The sequence below is a fragment of the Acomys russatus genome, chromosome 8, assembly GCF_903995435.1.
Source record: "Acomys russatus chromosome 8, mAcoRus1.1, whole genome shotgun sequence".
Lineage (NCBI taxonomy): Eukaryota > Metazoa > Chordata > Mammalia > Rodentia > Muridae > Acomys > Acomys russatus.
This window is the reverse complement of record NC_067144.1, coordinates 41,120,913-41,140,140: the sequence shown is the minus strand read 5'-3', so window position 1 is coordinate 41,140,140 and position 19,228 is coordinate 41,120,913. Positions and strand designations below refer to the sequence as shown.

The 19,228-nt window shown below is 36.8% G+C and overlaps 1 protein-coding gene across 1 annotated transcript in view; it reads left to right on the top strand.

The window, feature by feature from the left end:
* LOC127192792 (ephrin type-A receptor 6) overlaps window positions 1-19,228 on the top strand; it is an 877,103-nt gene that overhangs the window by 755,244 nt on the left and 102,631 nt on the right. The window contains exon 14 of the mRNA XM_051150102.1: window positions 10,423-10,632. Within this exon, the coding sequence (XP_051006059.1) occupies window positions 10,423-10,632 (210 nt within the window). The remainder of the gene's footprint in view (window positions 1-10,422; window positions 10,633-19,228) is intronic.

Here is a 19,228-nt window from a genome sequence, read left to right as displayed (position 1 = left end):
TGTAAGCTCTTATTGTCATCATACCAGTTTAGCTCAGGCCACCATACTGTTGAGATTTCATAGGCTCACTTTCCCTGTCACATCTGAAGAATGCAATCTAGCATCAGACATCCTGGTCCTCTGGATTGTTACAATCTTTCCTCCTCTTCTTCTGTGATTTTCCCTGAGCCTTATGTATAGGGGTTGCACTGCAAATGTGATCAGTTAGGATTGGGCACCACACATAATTTGATGCTTGAACACAATGTATTTTTATCTTATTCACTCCCCACTCACTGCCTCCAACTTCTCTGCTACGCTGACCCACATCCCAAGTTCATATTCTAGTCTCTTGCTTACGTAACTTACCATGTATAATTAATACTGCTCATTCTGCCCTTACTCTATGGGTACTGGACTGTCAACAGGGGCATAGTAAGTCCTACTATGGACAACACCACTTAAGAAAATGGATTTTCCTCTCCAAACAGCCACCAATTGCCAATAGTTCCTTGGCATGGAACCTGGCGAGCCCTTCCCCCACGCATGCTGGAATGTTGACTGTGCAGGTCTTGTGTACCTAACCACACCAACTATGACTTCATGAGGGCAATAATCCTGTCTTGTCCAGAAGATGATTTGTCCTGATTCTCCCCCCAAACTCTGACTTTTATCATCTTTCAGCCTTGTGTTCCTTGGTTGGTGCCTGAGCCTTGAGAGAAGGAAGTAGGATATATGTATCCCATTCGTGTCTGAGGTCTCCACAGACACTTGGGTTTTGCACTCCTGCTGCCTGTGAGTCTCTGTCTTAACTGCCACCCGCTGCAAAAAATATATTTTCTCAGATGAACACTGATAGCTTCATGGATGAATACAGAGATACACATTAGGATGTCATCGGATATTATATCTACTTAGCAAATCAATAAGAGGTTCCCCTTAAGGTCCATGAGCTCATTGGCCATAGGTTCATGACCAGAAGTATAATATACAGCTTGAGTTTCCTATAAACCACTTCTCATACGGCCATTGTACTGCTTATGTCAGAGTTTGGCTATAATAACTTTTCTAGGTTTCAGCATAGCCTTCTAATTGTCACTCCAATTTGGTTTTGTATATTTTTAATTTTTATTATCAATTTAAGATCATTTTCTTATAAGTATATAATATACTTTGAAAGCATTGGCCCTATCCCTCACCTCTCTCCTTTTTCCTCCCTCCACCTTCCACTAGACAATTTTGCTTCTGCTTTCATATTATCTGTTCATGTACAATTTTATGTAATTATATAAAATCTAGGATGAACAGATAGTAGAAAACATGTGAATTTGTCTCTCTGAGACTGACCTAACTTAGTTATTATGATGATTCATTTTCCTGCACACAGCATAACTTCATTCTTTATGGCTGAAAGAAAATTCTACTGTGTATGTTTTAAAAGATTGAATCCATTTCACATAACTTGCAGTAGGTGAACGAAAAAAGTTATCTAACATACACATGAACTAGACCTTATTTTTTTTTTAATTTTATTAATTTATCCTTGTTACATCTCAATGGTTATCCCATCCCTTGTATCCTCCCATTCTTCCCTCCCTCCCATTTTCCCCTTATTCCCCTCCCCTATGACTGTTCCTGAGGAGGATTACCTCCCCCTGTATATGCTCATAAGGTATCAAGTCTCTTCTTGGTAACCTGCTATCCTTCCTCTGAGTGCCACCAGGTCTCCCCATCCAGGGGACATGGTCAAATATGAGGACTTTAATAACTCCTTTTTAGACATTATGCTGTCATTATCCAATAGTGTTTATTAGAGTGTCTATATGATTTATTTATTGTAGGCCGCCAAGGCCTTCTGGTAAGAATTGGATCCTCTATAAATATGTGATCAATGAATGATGTTTAATTTTAGTGACTCTGCTCAAGAGAACTAGCTTGTCATCAACTGAGTGTAATGTTATCACTTAGAGTTAACCTTTATAGGTCAGGATTCACTAGAATTATCTACCTTTTATTGGGTAAAGCACATTTTTTCAGCACTATCTTGAGAACATTGATTTATACTATGCAAAACTCAGTATTTCAAAGTCTCTAATGCTATTTTGTTGGTGAGCTCTGAATTACCAAGACTCTTCAATAATAAACCACCTAAGTACATAGCAGAAATGTTAGGAGATCTTTATTCCCCCTTTTCTAACTATATAGCAGAAATGCAAAATATGTTATTTATAGTCAAAGAATTTTTTTTCAAAAATGGAGATATCTCCAAGTATAATCAGCATTTCAAATGCTGGTTCATATACGATATACTTGGGGGAAATCCTAACAAAGATAGCTTTCTGTTTAAGAAAAACAGCCCAAGAAACATATCTTACTGCTTACTGTGTGTTTGAATGGTTTCTCTCTCTAACTCAGTGGATATCTCTTGAATAGTTATCACTTGCCAGCCACGGTGCTAGGCCCTTAGAGTGCAAGGATAAACACAGCAGGACAAGGTAAGTTCTGTCCCATAGAAGATTGATGTTCCTAACCAGTGTTCTCTTCTGTTCAGTTCATCGCAGGCTTTACTGGCAAGCTTCTAAAATAAATCTTGAACTTCATTCGAGCCAGTGTCTTTCTATCGTATTATCCTAACAACTTCCAAACTTATCCCAGCTTCCATTTTCCACGTGAAAATAAGAAAGAAGAATTCTTCACTTACTATGACATCATCCTCTACCCTCTCCTTACATTTTGAATGGACTTTTGACTATGCTAATTTTCATGACTCTCCCTGACTTTACCTTATTTACCTTTTTTTTGAGGGCGGGGGGCGTCTTGTTTTCCCTGTGCAACAGACTTCAGCCTTCTCAGCTTTCCCTTATCTTACCAAACTAACTTGTTCTGAACCTAAGACATTTATGTGTGCTAAGAGCCATTCACGGGTTCCATTACACCACTGCCTTTGGAATCATTATGTCATACTTGTTTTACCATCATAGCTTAAAATGACCTCACTTATTTCTACTCTTTCTTTTTTATTGCTCGGCCTCCTGAAAATGTGTAAAAATAACTAATATGAGCACTTCTGTTGGTTTGGCCTTCCTGTGGACCTCTCTCAGCCAGGGCAATCATTTCCCCACAGCAGACACTTGATGAGTATTGTCCCAGGGCATGGAATTCTGCGAAAGGCCACCTAGAAGATAAAATGTGTCAGGTGGGGGAAAAAAAAGTCAGGATCCCTTAAGGAGGAACTGTATAAGCCCAGCATATTAGCTGTTGCAAGTTTTAGGGGTAAACACAATAAGATTAATCAAAATAAGGATGGTGGACTAGAAATCTAAAGGAGAGTCGCAATTTCATGCTCATGATGGAAGCCCTGCATCCTGTTCTATCACTGAAGAGTGTTAGGCAATGACAGTGTAAGCTTTGGGTTTCTTATGATGTATTTCCCAAAAAAATCCAAACTCAAGAGGCAATTATATGGCCACTTTGTATAGCATGACACTCTAACCCAATATTTGTTCTAAGCTCAGGCCAGCTACCTGAAGTCTATCTAAGAATGAACATTGGAAGGGCTAACGTGCCTGTGGGTGCACCATGCAGACGAGGGCCTTGAGAACCATCAAAACAGCTGGAGCTGCTGCAGAGATGATGTGACACACCAGTGACAGCTTAGATCTAGAGGTTGCTGTGCTCCAGGGTCTGAGGGAGTGCCTGATGGAGCTCTCTGCAGCTTTCAGAATAGCAGCCATTATTATGTATAGCTCTCAGAAAACCCTTCCAATCAGTCTCACCCTTCCTGTCAGTTAGAGGGTAAACTCCCTGTTTCTCAGCAGTGAGGCTGGGAAGGGCAAGAAAGAACTGGGTAAAACAAACAGAATTCTAGCCGCTAAGTTCCAAATGCATTGTGTAAATATGCCACCTTCACTTGCTTTCATTTGGATCTGCCTTTTGGGGAAGAAACTATATGTCATATTAAAAAAAAAAAAAAAACCCACACAGTTTCCTTTTGATTAATCTCCAGTAGGAAGCCCAAAGATATTAAATTTCAGTGTCCTCACATTTTTCTCCACCCTTCGTAAACAATTCAATTGAATTTGAATTAATATTTATCAAGCACTACACTACGGATGGCAGCATAGTGGATGCGATAATACAAGTCTTACATAAAAGGGATAAAACTCATACCCAACCTTAAGATAACGCTCTATTTTAAACAATACAATAGGATTATCATAGCAGTCGCAATCAGTACACAACAAGATGCTATGAAAAAAAGGTTGTTTAAATTCAAATTTGGTTATTAACCACACACCATGTTTAAGAGTGTCAATCCCTTAACTGAAGTAGAAAAGGGGATACAGATATATCCCTTTTTTAGGGAAACAGATTTTTATTAGGCGAATAGTTACATTCTTTCTAGAGAAAAATATTGTACAGTGCCTCACTGTGAATAAATTAGGCTATTCCTCTTAGCCAGACACAGATGAAGAGAATAGCCTTTGCTGATTTTTTGGAATGTTCTTGTTTGCTTAGTTTTGATTTAATACTCTCAGAGATCTTTTATGGCATACTTTATTGTGTCACATAGTGCTGTACAAACTCTCCCAGGCTAGGTAAAGACAAGGCTAGTTCTTTTACTGACAATTCTAACATATAAGAATGGATGTTCATCTAGTTCAAGGTTTCTTAAATTTTTCTACTAAAAATTCCTTTCACCTAAGAAACTTTTATATAACCTTAGAGTATATATAGATCAACCACTTACTAATAATAAATTAGGAAGAAATTGTTGGTTTAAATCAATTTCTTTGTCCACACATGATTTCATTATATTTAAAGACAGTAGAAAATTTCACACTAATGAGGTTGATATGATTGTTTATATACACATAAAGAATTAGAACTTAGGAGCTGCAGTGACATTGCAGGAGTTTATAGAACCTGTTACTCTCAAGGAAGACCTGGGCTCAGTTCCCAGCACCCACTGCTGGCTCAACCATCAATTCTAGTTAGATCTGATCCTCTCTTCTGACCTCCACTGGCACCAAGTGTGCACATGGTGCATGCACATAAACACTCATATACATTAAGTAAATAAATAAATAAAATTTTAAGTAATTCAATGTTGTTCCTGGGAAAACAGCTCAGAAAGTAAAGCTCTTGTCCTATGAGTGTAATGAAATGAGTTTTGGTCACCAGAACATACATAAAGCCAGGTGTCTGGCATTTGTCTGTAGTTATAGGGCTCCTCTGACAAGATGGGAGGCAGAGACAGAAGCATCTCTAGATGCTCATAAGCCAGACATCTTGATTACTGAAATGACCAAGATAGCTCGTCTCCAATAAGGTAGAAAAGAAAAGCAAATACTTGAATTGTTTTCTGGCATCCACATGTATAGCATGGCATGTACATGCCTGTACTCATATACCCACATGCATGTACATCATACAGACATATAAACATACACATTATTTTTAAATAATTGAATACTTTTTTTAAAATTGAAAATATTTTAAAATAATAGAGTCTTTGCTGAATACTTAACAATATAGGATACAGAGCATCTTCAATAATTTCATAGTTTTATCAATATTTTAATTCAGAGTCATTAATACCGAGAGTGCTACTTTGTATAAATATGTAATGTAAAATGGCAGTACATTTAGCACCCTTTTGGATATTTTTAGAAATTCTGTTCAATTACAAACTAATGTTCATTAAATGATTTTCTTTATGAATCCTGCCTCTGCTCCTCAATTAGCAAATATTAAGTTCAACCATTCCAATATAACACAGTCCAAGAATATACCAGTTTGATGCTTATGTGTGGAAGAATTATGCAAGGAAATATTAAGTCTTCGTTTTTCATAATTAAAACATTATGTTTTTACAACTGCAGAAAACTTTACACATTCAATAAAAAAACATTGCAGTTCCTAACTTGTGAGTCTTGTGTCTGAGCCAATGTATTTCAAGCAGTGTTCCCTACTTTTTAATGTACTGCCACTTAATGTTTACCGTGCCTAGGTCTGACTTTAGTTTGTCTCACAGGTGGTCATTTGTAGGTACATAATCACAGATGAGATTTAGAAAAGTCTTAGCTCTGTTAAGTTGAGTGCTTTAAAAAGGCTGAATGTTATGCTGTTGAAAAGAATGTGATTCAATGTTGGTGAAGACACAATAATGGAACCTTTAGATAATATTGGTGAGAATGTAAACTAGCATAGTCATTATAAAATGTCAGTGTGGATATTCCTCAATAAAACTAAAATTAGAAGAGCCGTATAACCTACTCATGGGTTACAACCTGAAAGAATTAAGGCATCATAAAATAGGGACAGCTGCATGACCTTATGACCTTCATTACACCACTATTCACAACAGAGAACCTAGACCCCCGGTTCAGATGTAGCCAGCAGACAGGTCATTCTCCACAGGGAGAAGTGGAAGGGAGAGCGGAGGTTGCCGCTGACGTGAACTCTGGTACCTGTGATCTGATCACCGCACCTTGGCTGAGAGGCCCTATGGGAACACAGAGGAAGGGGGATGCTGGCGATCCAGATGAAACCCGATAGGCTGTGGTCAGACAGTGGGGGAAGAGGACCCCACCTGTCAGAGGTCTGGGGGAAGGGATTAGGACAGAAGAGGGGGAGGGGAAAGCAGGAAGATATGAGTGAGAGGATTATAATCAAGATATAACGTAAATAAATTATACTAAGAAAATCAAAAAAAGGAAAAGAAAAAAAGATAATTGCAATTAGACACTGCAAACACGACCCACCCACGTCGGTGAGGATGTGGAGAGAGAGGAACACTCCTTCATTGCTGCTGGGAATGCAAACTAGTACAACCACTTTGGAAAGCTATCTGGCGCTTTCTCAGAAAAATGGGAATAGGGCTTCCTCAAGACCCAGCTATCCTACTCCTTGGAATATACTCAGAAAATGCCCTACCACACAACAGGGACATATGCCCAACCATGTTCATAGCTGCTCTATACATAATAGCCAGAACATGGAAACAGCCTAAGTGTCCCTCGGTAGAAGAATGAACTAAGAAACTGTGGTACGTTTACACTATGGAATACTATTCAGCTATTAAAAACAAGGAATTCCTGAAATTTGTGGACAAATGGATTGAACTAGAAATTATCATAATGAGTGAGTTCACCCAGAAGCAAAAAGAGACAAACTCGCTTATATCAAAACACTAGTCCAAGGGATACGTTCCATGAAAAACTTTACTTACCAAGAAAGTGGGTCAGAGGAAAGGATATCCTATTGAGACTTTAGGTGAGAGTAGCATGGAAGAATGGGGAAATAGTAGGATCCACAGGGTCCTGGAAACCTACAAGAAGAACTTTGTGACAGGCAGATCTGGGTCTTGGGGTCCTCCTCAAACTAAGGCACCAGCCAAGGAGAATATAGGCAGTAAACTTCGAACCCCTACCAAGACCTAGCTGACAAACATGATACTCTCCACCGTTGAGTGGAGAGTGAGATCTGACTCTCACAGGAACTCTGGTGCCCCTTTTCTGACCATGTACCCTGGATGGGGAGGTCTGGCGGCATTCAGAGGAAGGATAGCAAGTTACCAAGAAGAGACTCGATATTCTAAGAGCATATATAGGGAGAGGAGGTCTCCCTCAATCACAGACATAGGGGAGGGGAGAAGGAGGGAAGTGGGAGGGAGGGAAGAATGGGAGGAAACAGGGGAAGGGCTAACAATAAAGATGTAATATGAATTAATAAAAAATGTAATTAAAAAAAGAAAAAAGATAATTGTTTTGCTGATAGAGCAATTATTCTATACACACTATATCTTTTTTATTTTATTAATTTATTCATATTACATCTCAATGGTTATCCCCTCCCTTGTATCCTCCCATTCCTCCCTCCCTCCCATTTTCCCCTTACTCCCCTCCCCTATGACTGTGCCTGAGGGGAACTTCCTCCCCCTGTATATGCTCATAGGGTGTCAACACACTATATCTTGAAGGAAAGATCAGAAAGTAAAGTGCACTCCTTCAAGCGTAAGGCTACAGAAGCAGAGCTGGGAAGCCGGTAGCTTACTCACCAGCCAATGCAGCTGAGTTAGTGAGGTGCAGGATCAGCGAGTGCCTTGGCTTAAAAATAAAAATGTTTACAAAGTTGAACAGTAATAGAAGATACCCAATATAAACCTTGCATATACCTGTACATACAGACAAGTATACACACACACACACACACACACACACATACACATACGCAGATGTGAGCACACACACGGGCGCTCATGCCAGTCTTAGATGCATAATATTTTTCTCATATATAGAATTTAAGAAATAAAAGAAAAATTAACAAAAAAACAACATTATTGAAGTTGAGGGGAGGCTATAGAGATTGGTAGGGGACCAGAAATGAGGAGGAGTGCAAGTGACACACATAAACAATAGGAGGACAAGTAGAGACACAATAGCTTAAATATGTGCATGTAAAGGCAAAATGAAGCTCACTACTACTATAAAAAGCAGACTTTTTAAAATAATAATTTTGTGCTTTGTGACATTCTCAGGATAGATCAGAAATTATCTTGTAACTGTTCCCTTTGCATACCCAGATGTTTAGAGTGTCAACAGACCAAAACTTTCTGATTCATTGTAATTTTAAAATTTCATGTAATAGCAACAAAGAGTCAGTAACTATTAACAATTGTTAAAGCAATCCAGAAGCTGGCTATGTATTTTATCCATGAGTCTCATTAAAACTCTGGGTTGCATCACTACACTTGTACAGAGAAGTGAGTGAGATATTCTTTATTTCCTCAAATGGACCATGAACTCTTTCCACTGTTTGGAAATTCTGCCTGACAATAACTAGGATCTGTGGGAGCCTTACTTTCTGAGAAAGAAGAATTACCTTTTTAAAGTGTAGTGTAATCCTTTCCAGAAGCATAGAATTTATGTTTTCAATTCTCAAGTTTTGAGATTCCTAATAGGAGAGAGGTAGGTAGAATACATGATAGAAGAGGCCGATTCCATCTAATAGTGGACTGTCTGCAAAGATGGATTGCAAACATAAAGAGCTAATAACGCCAAGGGTTTTCTTTGCTCTTATTCATTGATTATACAGCAGAGTCTGCTTTAATGGACACGCTCTCTGTTTCTTTACTCTGCCCTTGAGCATGGAGCTATAATCTAAGAGATATCAGAGAGATCAGGTGATATGATAAGGCCAAGTGTGCACCATTGGTAATCTAAGCATATTCCTCTATGTACCCATTGGCACAGCATTGTGGAGGAGACTGTGTCACTGTGAGGGATTCAGTGGCCTCATCACCCTGTGCCTAAGCTCCTCTATGGTTTTATCAAACATTCATGACAACAGCTTGTAATACAGAAAAATTGTAATTACTTTTAATGTGTGCTTCCACAATATAAGATAATATAGCCTTAATGTCTTACTGTATATAAATCTACTTTTAATATCATTCATATATTAATTTGACTCAGTGTATAAGAACGACTGGGATCTTTTATGCTTCTCTGTAATTTGTTGAAGATAACACTCTCCAAAAAGTTAAATAAATTAATAAATATTATTTTCATTCCCATCTGCATCTCATATGACACCAAGACTACTCTGTGTATTTGGCTTTTCCTGTACTTGTATTTTGCACACAATACCACTGGACTGTTTTTACTCTTTTATACATTATGCATTGTTTTTAACTCTAGGTGAAAGGATGTCATGTTTTATGTTATGTGATATTATATAACACTACCCTGCCTTGCTTATTATTCATATTGTCACATCTAGTATAATTCTTCCAGTCAAGAGCTACCCAGTCCACTTCAAATACTTTCTTCTATATTTGTCCAGTATAATTGAAAACAAAATCTAGTTATTTTCTGTTTACTTGTATTATTCTATTTTGTCTGCAGCTTTTCTAAATCCATTTCTTGTTTATATATCTTTTTTTTTTTTTTCCTTGAATGACCTAACCTGGTTGCCATTTTTCACAGTATTTCTAGTTACCACATAAATTACTCCCAATCATAGGCTTTGGTGCCCTCCTGCCTACTTGTGCAGCCCCAGCAAGGCTTAGAAATACAGAATGTTCATTTTGTATTCTCGGCAGTCTTTTCTCTCCCACCATTTCACTTCAGTTTGCTCTTGGTTTTGGTTTTGTTTTGTTTTGTTTTGTTTTGAAGTCTTTCACATAACTATCTCGGGAGGTTGACTTGGCTTGTCCTCTGTCCTTTTTTTAGTTTTTCATCACCTCTAGTTAGAGTTTATTTCTCCTTTAAATGTCAATCAAGGTCTTGTATTTTGTTTTGAAGACCAGCAATGGTCAGCGGAGTTGATGGGTATCTTCAGTAGATCCTGAGCAATGAAAACATGGCTCAATTTACTGCGCATGTGCATGCACACTGTTTTCATATCAGTCAACTAACAGGTATGATTCTCCCACAGAAGCATGATGGCCACTTCACTGTCATCCAGTTGGTCGGCATGCTGCGGGGCATCGCGTCAGGCATGAAGTATCTTTCTGATATGGGATATGTTCACCGAGACCTAGCAGCTAGGAACATACTGGTGAACAGCAACTTAGTATGCAAAGTCTCTGACTTCGGTCTCTCCCGAGTCCTGGAAGACGATCCAGAAGCAGCTTACACAACAACTGTAAGTTTTGGTGCCCTGTTTCCCGTACCATGTTTGCTTTTAGTTCTTTGACACTATTAGAATAATTGTTTGTGTCTTCACTTTTTTCTAATTAATTATTACTAAGTTAAAAGGATTTGCTGTGTTTAAAGGCTCACAGTGTTGTTGCTGCTGCTGCTTCTAAGGAAAAAAAAAAGTTTCTAAAATTCCATCTTTGGCCTCCTGATCTGCTGGAATCACAGCATGACTGCCCTCAGATTAAACCTGCCTTTGCCACATATATTAGCTCTTAATGAGTATTCTTCCTTAAATATCCTTCTTCGTAGGCCAGCAACATTGCCTTTCATACTTCAAGGATAATAAGGAGCCAGCGATTCAGAAATGTCTCCATTTTAGGTGTTATCGGATGATCCAGACACACTTATAAATAAATGACATATGTTTCTTTGGAGACATATAAAGACTCTAAGCCTGTTTTCAAATAGTGCTTGGGGGAAAAGAAGCAGAAATAAAAGGCTTAAAGCTTTAAGACAAAACTATCATCTTAAATTATATAATGTCAGCTTCACCACGATATTTTTTAACTCTCCAAGGCAATTCTTTGTATTCACCTTCTTGGATAATGTTTTGGAGAATTTAGTCTTAACATCTATACTGAAGTATGTTAAAGCTGTTAATTTTTAGTTGTGACTGTCATCATTTGTTTATTAAAATTCTCATCAGAGATTCATTTGAGATTTAAATCACCTTCAGTGAAAAAGTAAGTTGAAGAAACTATTCAAAACATAATCTTTTTCTCTTTTTAACCATGCTAATATTTTTAAATGGCACTCCATTAATTAATTCCCTTTATTTCATTTTCTCTTAAATTATTTAAAGTTTCACTATACTCAATAGGACTAGGGGTAGATGGAAGTTTGATGTTATCAATAAAATATTTTATATGCTTATTATTTTTTCTTTGTTGGAATGTCCTGTGATAATTTGTCAACATTTTTACAATTTCAATATAAAATAGGTATCCACGGAAAATAAATTAGTCTCCAAGCCTGATTCATAACGTAGAGTTATTCATTGATCTTTTAATTTAACCAAAAACTTTATGAAAATAAAAATCTATAAATGCTGAAAATACATTAGTCATTTAGTGAAAAATTGATATTTTAAACTCCATATTCTTTTTGGAAAATATTGTAATTATTTTCACTTTTCTAAAGGCCTTTTTCTTCATCTTATAAACACATAACTTATACCAATTCTTAGATTAATAAAAATACAGCCCTGCTACCTTACATTATTGTATAAAATATTAATTATAATATTTTAAAATTTGTTATATTCAATCTACCCAAAATATAACAAGAAAATAATTGACTCAGTCTTAGACCTAGGGGAATGGAATAGGGTGAAAGCCGGAGGGACCGAGGAATGGGAGGATACACGTGATGGGATAACAATTTAGTTATAATCTGAATAAGTCAATTTAAAAAAGAAAATAATTGATAAGCTCTTCATGTGCATATATATTTGTATATATGCAGAAACATGCATATATTTGTATTATATATACAAATTTATATATAGGCATACATACACACACATATATATAAACCACTTATTGAGTAACAGTTTAATTTCTGTTTAAAATAAGATATAATATCCTCATAAATATCCTCATAAAACTAGTGGGTTACTCAAAGTTGGACATAGATACATGTTCAATTTGATAAAATATGAAACCAAGACTCTGAGTATATTATATTACATAGCAAACAAGGTTGAGAAGTTTAAAACAGAGTTGCTTTAGGTCAGTGTTCCAATCTTTGTGTCATGACCCTTTGGGGGTCAAATGACCTTTCACAGGGGTTGCCTAAGGCCATCAGACAACAGATGTTTACATTATGATTCAAAACAATACCAATATTGGCTATGAAATAGCAACTAAATAATTTTATGCCTGGAAGTCACCACAACATAAAGAACTACATTAAAGGGCTGCAGCGTTAGGAAGGTTGAGAATCACTGCTTTAGATCTAGGTCATATTGCCTTAAGAAATATTTCTGAACTTAAAAGTTATCACTAACTCCAAAATAATATAATCAAATTTTTTTACAAATCTCTAAATTATCTTACTCTTCAAAGAATTTTGAGGTATGAGGAAGGTCAATGGCGGTGGCATGTTCTTTTCATCTTAGCTCTCAGGAGGTACAGACAGAAGTATCTATGAGTTTGGGGTCAGTCTAGTCAACATAGAGAGTTCCAGGCTAGGCAGGGTACATAGTAACACTGTCACAAAGACAAAGAAAAGGAAAGAAAAGAGAGGTGGGAGAGAGGATGAGAGAGAGAGAGAAAAGGAGGCGAGGGAAGGAGGGAGGGATAAAGAAAAGTTTGTGGTATAATATAAAATACCATTAATTGATTACTTGACTTTATAATGGGCATGGATAGGCAATCTGAAAATAGAAAGACCATTTCTTTTAAATATTTCATTGTTTTAAGGACAGACACTCTCGTGCTTCCCAATAATTTGATACATTAAATGTTGCTATAGAAATCTGAATAAGAAATATGGTGACCAAGGATAAGTAGCCAAAACAGGGCTTAGATTTTTTTAAGGTAAAGACTGTATCATATCATTAAAAATAAATTAGAGAGAGTCTTGGATGAAAGACATTCCCCATGAGGAAAGACAAGGGAAAAAACATGCAAATGTAGATGTGTAAGCAGGTAGGCGGGCAGAAATGTGGACAATTCAGAATGGAGTCCAGAAAGAATATGAGGCCAAATTTTTCAGCAATAATATTCAAGTCTCTAGAGTGGCACTTCACAAAATCTGAAAATTTTTCTATAGCAATTAAGAAAGAGCCATTGATTGGCACAAATACAAGAACAAAAAGGTAGATTCATGTGATAGAAAATACTGCTAACAAAAACAAAGAAATGAATGAAGGATTAAAGGAAAAGAGGGATTTGTACTAAAATTTCCAGGTAGGCATCATTGCTACTGAACCAAATGCTCATACAGGCATAACTGGGGTAATGGCAGCTAGAATAAAGAAGAGAGAAAAGAGTTGATATCATTATGACCACATTCAAGATTCATTAATAAGGGGCTGGAGACATGGCTCAGTGGTTAAGAGCACCACCTGCTCTTCCAGAGGTCCTGAGTTCAGTTCCCAGCAACCACCTGGTGGCTCACAACCATCTATAATGTGATCTGATGCCCTCTTCTTCAGATAAAGCACTCATATACAATAAATAAATAAATAAATCTTTTTAAAAGATTCAATAATTAATTAGGCATAAATAATATAGAAAAAGGGAATGTAAACAGACATTATTTTAAGTAGCTTTAATGGCTACTTGTTAAGAGACACTATTAATCATGACAAACAACCCCCATTAAAGATAGCCTGGATCCCAGCTGTAGATCACAAGTAAGATCACTGTAATGGGACTCATAACTCCTCTATCTCAGAGTCGTTAGGGCAATGACAGTGAACACCACTGTTATGTTGAAACTGTACATGAAACTTTTTTATTTCATAGACATAAACTTAGCTCCAAAATCCTTTTGTATATTTTCAGTTAAAAGGGATAATATAGTTAGAAAATGTTATCGCTCTGTGGCTCTATGACATAATTCATGCAAATCCACTGAAATTAAGTAAAATATGGTAATTTATATGAAAATACTTTTTTAAACCACTTACATGCATACAACACTTAAAATCAAGCTCCCATTGGTTTGTTGTTGTTGTTGTTGTTGTTTTCTGTTTGGTTTGGTTTGGTTTGGTTTGGTTTGGTTTGGTTTGGTTTTTCCAGACAGGATTTCTCTGTGTAGCCTTGGCTGTCCTGTACTCATTTTGTAAACCAGGCTGGCCTCAAACTCACAGAGATCCACCTACCTCTGCCTCCCAAGTTCTGGGATGAAAGGCATGCACCACCACGCCTGGCTCCCTTTGGTTATTAAAGAAAGTTTGACTCTTTAAAGTTTAATTAGTGTGTAACATTCTTGAAATACATATTTACTATAAATTATTTTTATTTTCTTTTTCTATAAATATAGTTACTATTACCTCATTATTCATAATGTTTTTATCATGTGCATAAGAAAGGGATTGAAGCAGAAACAGGACTATGAAATATTTTAAAACAGGAAGACACTGGGTGAAATAAGTGTTTAGTCTTGAGTTAATTTCCAGACAAATGTTCATTCTAACTGTACACTACACCAAACCTAGTCTTTCTTAATCAAAATGGAGGCCAAATAAATAAGCATTTTCCACTAATGTATTTTTGTTTATTAAAAAAGAATCACATTCCAACAGAAAGCAGTGAGAGTTCACTAAATACACTGTAGGCCTAGAGAATCCAGTGTTCATACACACCAAACTGATCCACAGGAGACCAGTAAGTAGAGTGGCTATACAATCCAGAATGCCCAGACCAAAAGGAGACGTGAGCAAAGAAGCCACTCTACTATAAATGAGCCAATCCTTTAGATCCAGATTTAAAATCCATATACCTATAATTATGACAGTATTTCTACATTATAAATTTCAATAAAATAAGATAAATAATAAAGGTTACAATAAAATATAACAGGAAATTCACGTTTGTTCCTACACTTGAGTTCATTGGTCCTGAGTTAAGTCTAAGACCTATTTCTTTGATTATTCCTTTAATCTGTATCCAACACTATTAATTTAATTATGGAACTACCACTTTGGGGTTCTCTTCTTTAGTGAACCACTTGTGGAGTGGGTTCAGATTACCCTTGAGAAAATACTCCCACTTTGCAGAAAATAGCAAAGCTTGCTATTGTTGGCTCTGTTTCTTAACAATTAAACTTTATTATACAACCCAGCTAGCTTGCACAAGAAGGAAAAAAGGTTAAAGGGAAAAAAGAGTGAATCTTCCGGTATCCGTTCCACGGGATGAGTCCCTGGGTATCTCTGGTCTGTGCACTGGTCCAGCCTGTTCACTGATCCTTTTTCCGATCCACTTGCGCTCAAGCCTGGTCTGACCCTGCTGCTCCTCTCTCCTGTCAGCCTCCCGGTCTGGCACGTGCAAGAGGCAGTCTCCCTCCCCCATTGAGGGTTGATTAGAAACAAAATAGTCCACGTGGAGTCCCCAGGTCTGCTTCCTGAATTCCAGGCCCAGGATGGCTCCACCCAGTCTATCTCAAAGTTAATCTCAGGGAGTATCCTGGTGTGTCCAAAGGCAAAGCCCACCAAGGCTACTTTTGCCTGTGACAAAGCGTACAATCCTTCCCACATGCTATACTATGCAACTGCTAAAAATGAACATATGCATACTACTTATACCTTATGGATCCTGAACTAATTAATACACAAGTCCACTGTGCATTGACTACTTAATTGAGTTTAGCAATACAAGGCATGCACACATATCATCAGAAGCAGCTTCATGGTTTCCAAAAAGGCATCATGTCACATATGTTGCAGATTCATCAGGTGGGATCTAAAAAGCCCACCAAGGGAGACAGGTCGTCCTTTATGCTGCCATTGAGAAACACTGAAACGAAAGCAAATCCAGATTGTATACCTCTAGGCCACCTGACTTAGAGGCCAAAGCTTCCATGGACATCCTGCATCCAAAGAAGAGAGAAACAACACTCAGGCTTCCTGGGAATTCCTCCCGAGCTTTAGACATTACGTACCCTAGAAGATGTAGGCAGGCTCGTGTTTTTTGAGACACTACCTCTTTATTAAGGTATGTACATTCCCAGAACTTTCTACGATGATTCTTCAGAACTAAAAGCAACCATGTGACACGATGGTTGCAACACCCTCCAATAAACTATCTACACAGCTAACAAACACCAAAGGTGAGAGCAGTTACATAGCTTTATGCAGAGAGAACCAAGAATAACCAACTGCAGCACATACTAGAACTTGTGTCTCTGCAGACATAGAGGGTGGACAGTGCAGCTTCAAAGGAGCAACATTAATAGCAGATGCTTCTAGGAAAGCACTTAAACCCTGAACCTAAATACATCAAGCCTCTGCTGAGGGACCCTGGGACCCAGTAATGACAGTGAAACCAATGAGTGTGCAATGTAGGCCAAAGATAGAAGAAAATACATGACACAAAGATAGTGTCTTGACAGGAAGTAAGGCCTTGATTTTCTGTGCCAGTTCTGTGAAAAGCATAATCCAGTTCTTGGAAGAGCTGGTGATTAAGACCCTTATCCAAGGGTGCATGGGAAATTATTATTTTTTATTTAATCTATATAAGAATTATTGATTCTTTGGGTTTTTTTTTTAAACATTTGATAAATGGTGTCCTATTGGGCTAAAATTTAGGTACTGAAAAATCTCTTACATTTCTAAATCTGATACATATTCACATGGACAATTGCTTTATAACCAGTCCAAAAAAAGATAAAAGGTACCCTAGCTCATTTGAATATTGCTAGGCAACCACTTCTTATACTTATATTGAAAATGCTAAGCCTCTTTGCTTTAGATTACGGAACTGAGGTTCTATTTACCTTAAAAAGACCATTAAGACATATATTTTGGCTCACACTTATGATGTAAGAGAATTTTTTTTCAAAATATAATGGTAGTGTTATTTTTAATTATAATAATGATCCCCTATATTTTGAAGATTAAAGCAAAATGCAGAAATGGTATATGATGCCTGATAAAATTCTGTGGTTTCATACTACTTTTCATGTTATCTGAGGAAAAATTCTGTTTGTTTTTCTTCAACAGCAGTAATAGCATATCCAAACTTTCCCTTCTGGAATAGAGAGCATTGTAATTGACAGTTAATTAGATTTCTGTTAACATCTTAGTTTTGGTAAATTTGACTTTATGTGCTCCATTTTCATTTTTATAAGAAAAAACATGAAAAGTATTGCATCTACCAATTTAAGAAGACATAGCCTATACCCAACATGTAGATAATTACAGCTTATAATGGAATGGCTTGAAAGGGGCCCATAGACATGTCCATGCTGACATTGAGAAAGAGCTGAGCTCCTTACCTAATTCAAGTGTTTATGGATTGTCTTGACTTTTTATGTTTAATTTTAATTCTTGGAATTACCATTCTCAAGAATAAATATGCTTAATGCAAAGATAAATTTATAAAATATCCTGATAGCTGCAGATGATGACATAAGCCTGTAATCCTAGAATTTAGCAGATTGAGGAAAGACTATTGTGAGTTTCGGGGTGGCCTAGGCTACATATGGTGAAACCCTCTCTCAAACAAACAAGCACCCAAAACAGCAAAAATGGCCCTTTGCAACTCTTCTTACAATTAATAACTGATTATTTTTTCTCTGGAGCTTTGCTAAAACTTCTAATAAAACATCCTCAGAATCTTCCCTCATTTGTTTGTTTTAAATTAAAAGTTTTCTATAGACTGTTTCTTGAGGAAAAACATAAAATTTTCTATTGGAAAAAAAAAAGTGTTCTTTAATTCTGAAAGTCGGAAAATAGAACTGTTCTTTGACATCCTACCAAGACACTCTTTTTTTCATTAGAATGTGATGGATGGGCCAACACTGGGCTACAGAATAGGTTTTATTTCATGATTTAGAACTTTTCTAGGCTAAAATGTAGCAGATAAGAAAGTGTTGGGCACAAGGCAGATACTTGGGTAGAAAACAGTAATAACTAGTGACCTTCACAAAGCTACATGCAGAAAAAAAAAAAAACAGAAGAACAGGTTCTTGTGCATTGTTCACTGAAAACTGAAGGTGAAAGAAGTGCCTATTGCTCTGAGGTTAAATACAGCAATAGAAGTAAGAAAGGTGGCAAAAATGATACTACTCTCATAAAGCTATTACATAGAAATTAAAGTAACATCTTCTTCAATAAAGCAGGTGGCGACTACATACACCTTAGAAAAAGGAAAAGCAACAAAATCCAGGTTAGATGAGCCAATCCATCTTCAAGGAAGATACTTGTGGTTAGGGAAAAGGAATAAAATGATGTTTAACACACTCACAAAGACAGTCTTACTCAACAGATCCTTTGAGAGCTGTCCATCAAATGTAGTTAATTCCCAAGATACTATAAATAACTGAGTAGAAAAAATTACGTGTATCAATAGAGGTTTCCTAAATTGAAAAGGAAACAAAGTACCCTTGAACTTAAAACAAAAAAAATTTTAGGCTAATCTATGAAAAAGAAAATCTGAGCTCTTATTGATTATTTTTTTCAATGTGTTGTTTTGGTAATAGAAATTCTAATGATATAAATAAATTTTTAAAAAATTATAGCTTCTAAGACCCATAAAGTTGAACTAATATTACTGCATAGACATAACCTGAACAAGGACAATAGACACACAAAAATGAATGGGAGGAAGCCATGATGTGTCAACCCTACACAAACAGCTACAGGTAACTGAGTAAAGCAGAGATGGGGAAAAAGTCTTCCCCAGGGAAGAGCACACCTACTGCTCATCCAATACCAAATGGGCAGCCAGGAAACACACACAAGAGTAACACTGTACAGGCTGGGCATATATATATATATACATGTCCACGTAACGACAATTAATAAAAAAAAGAGGCTATGAATTTGAAAGAGAACTAAGAAGTTATAATGGCTACTGTTGGTTGTCACC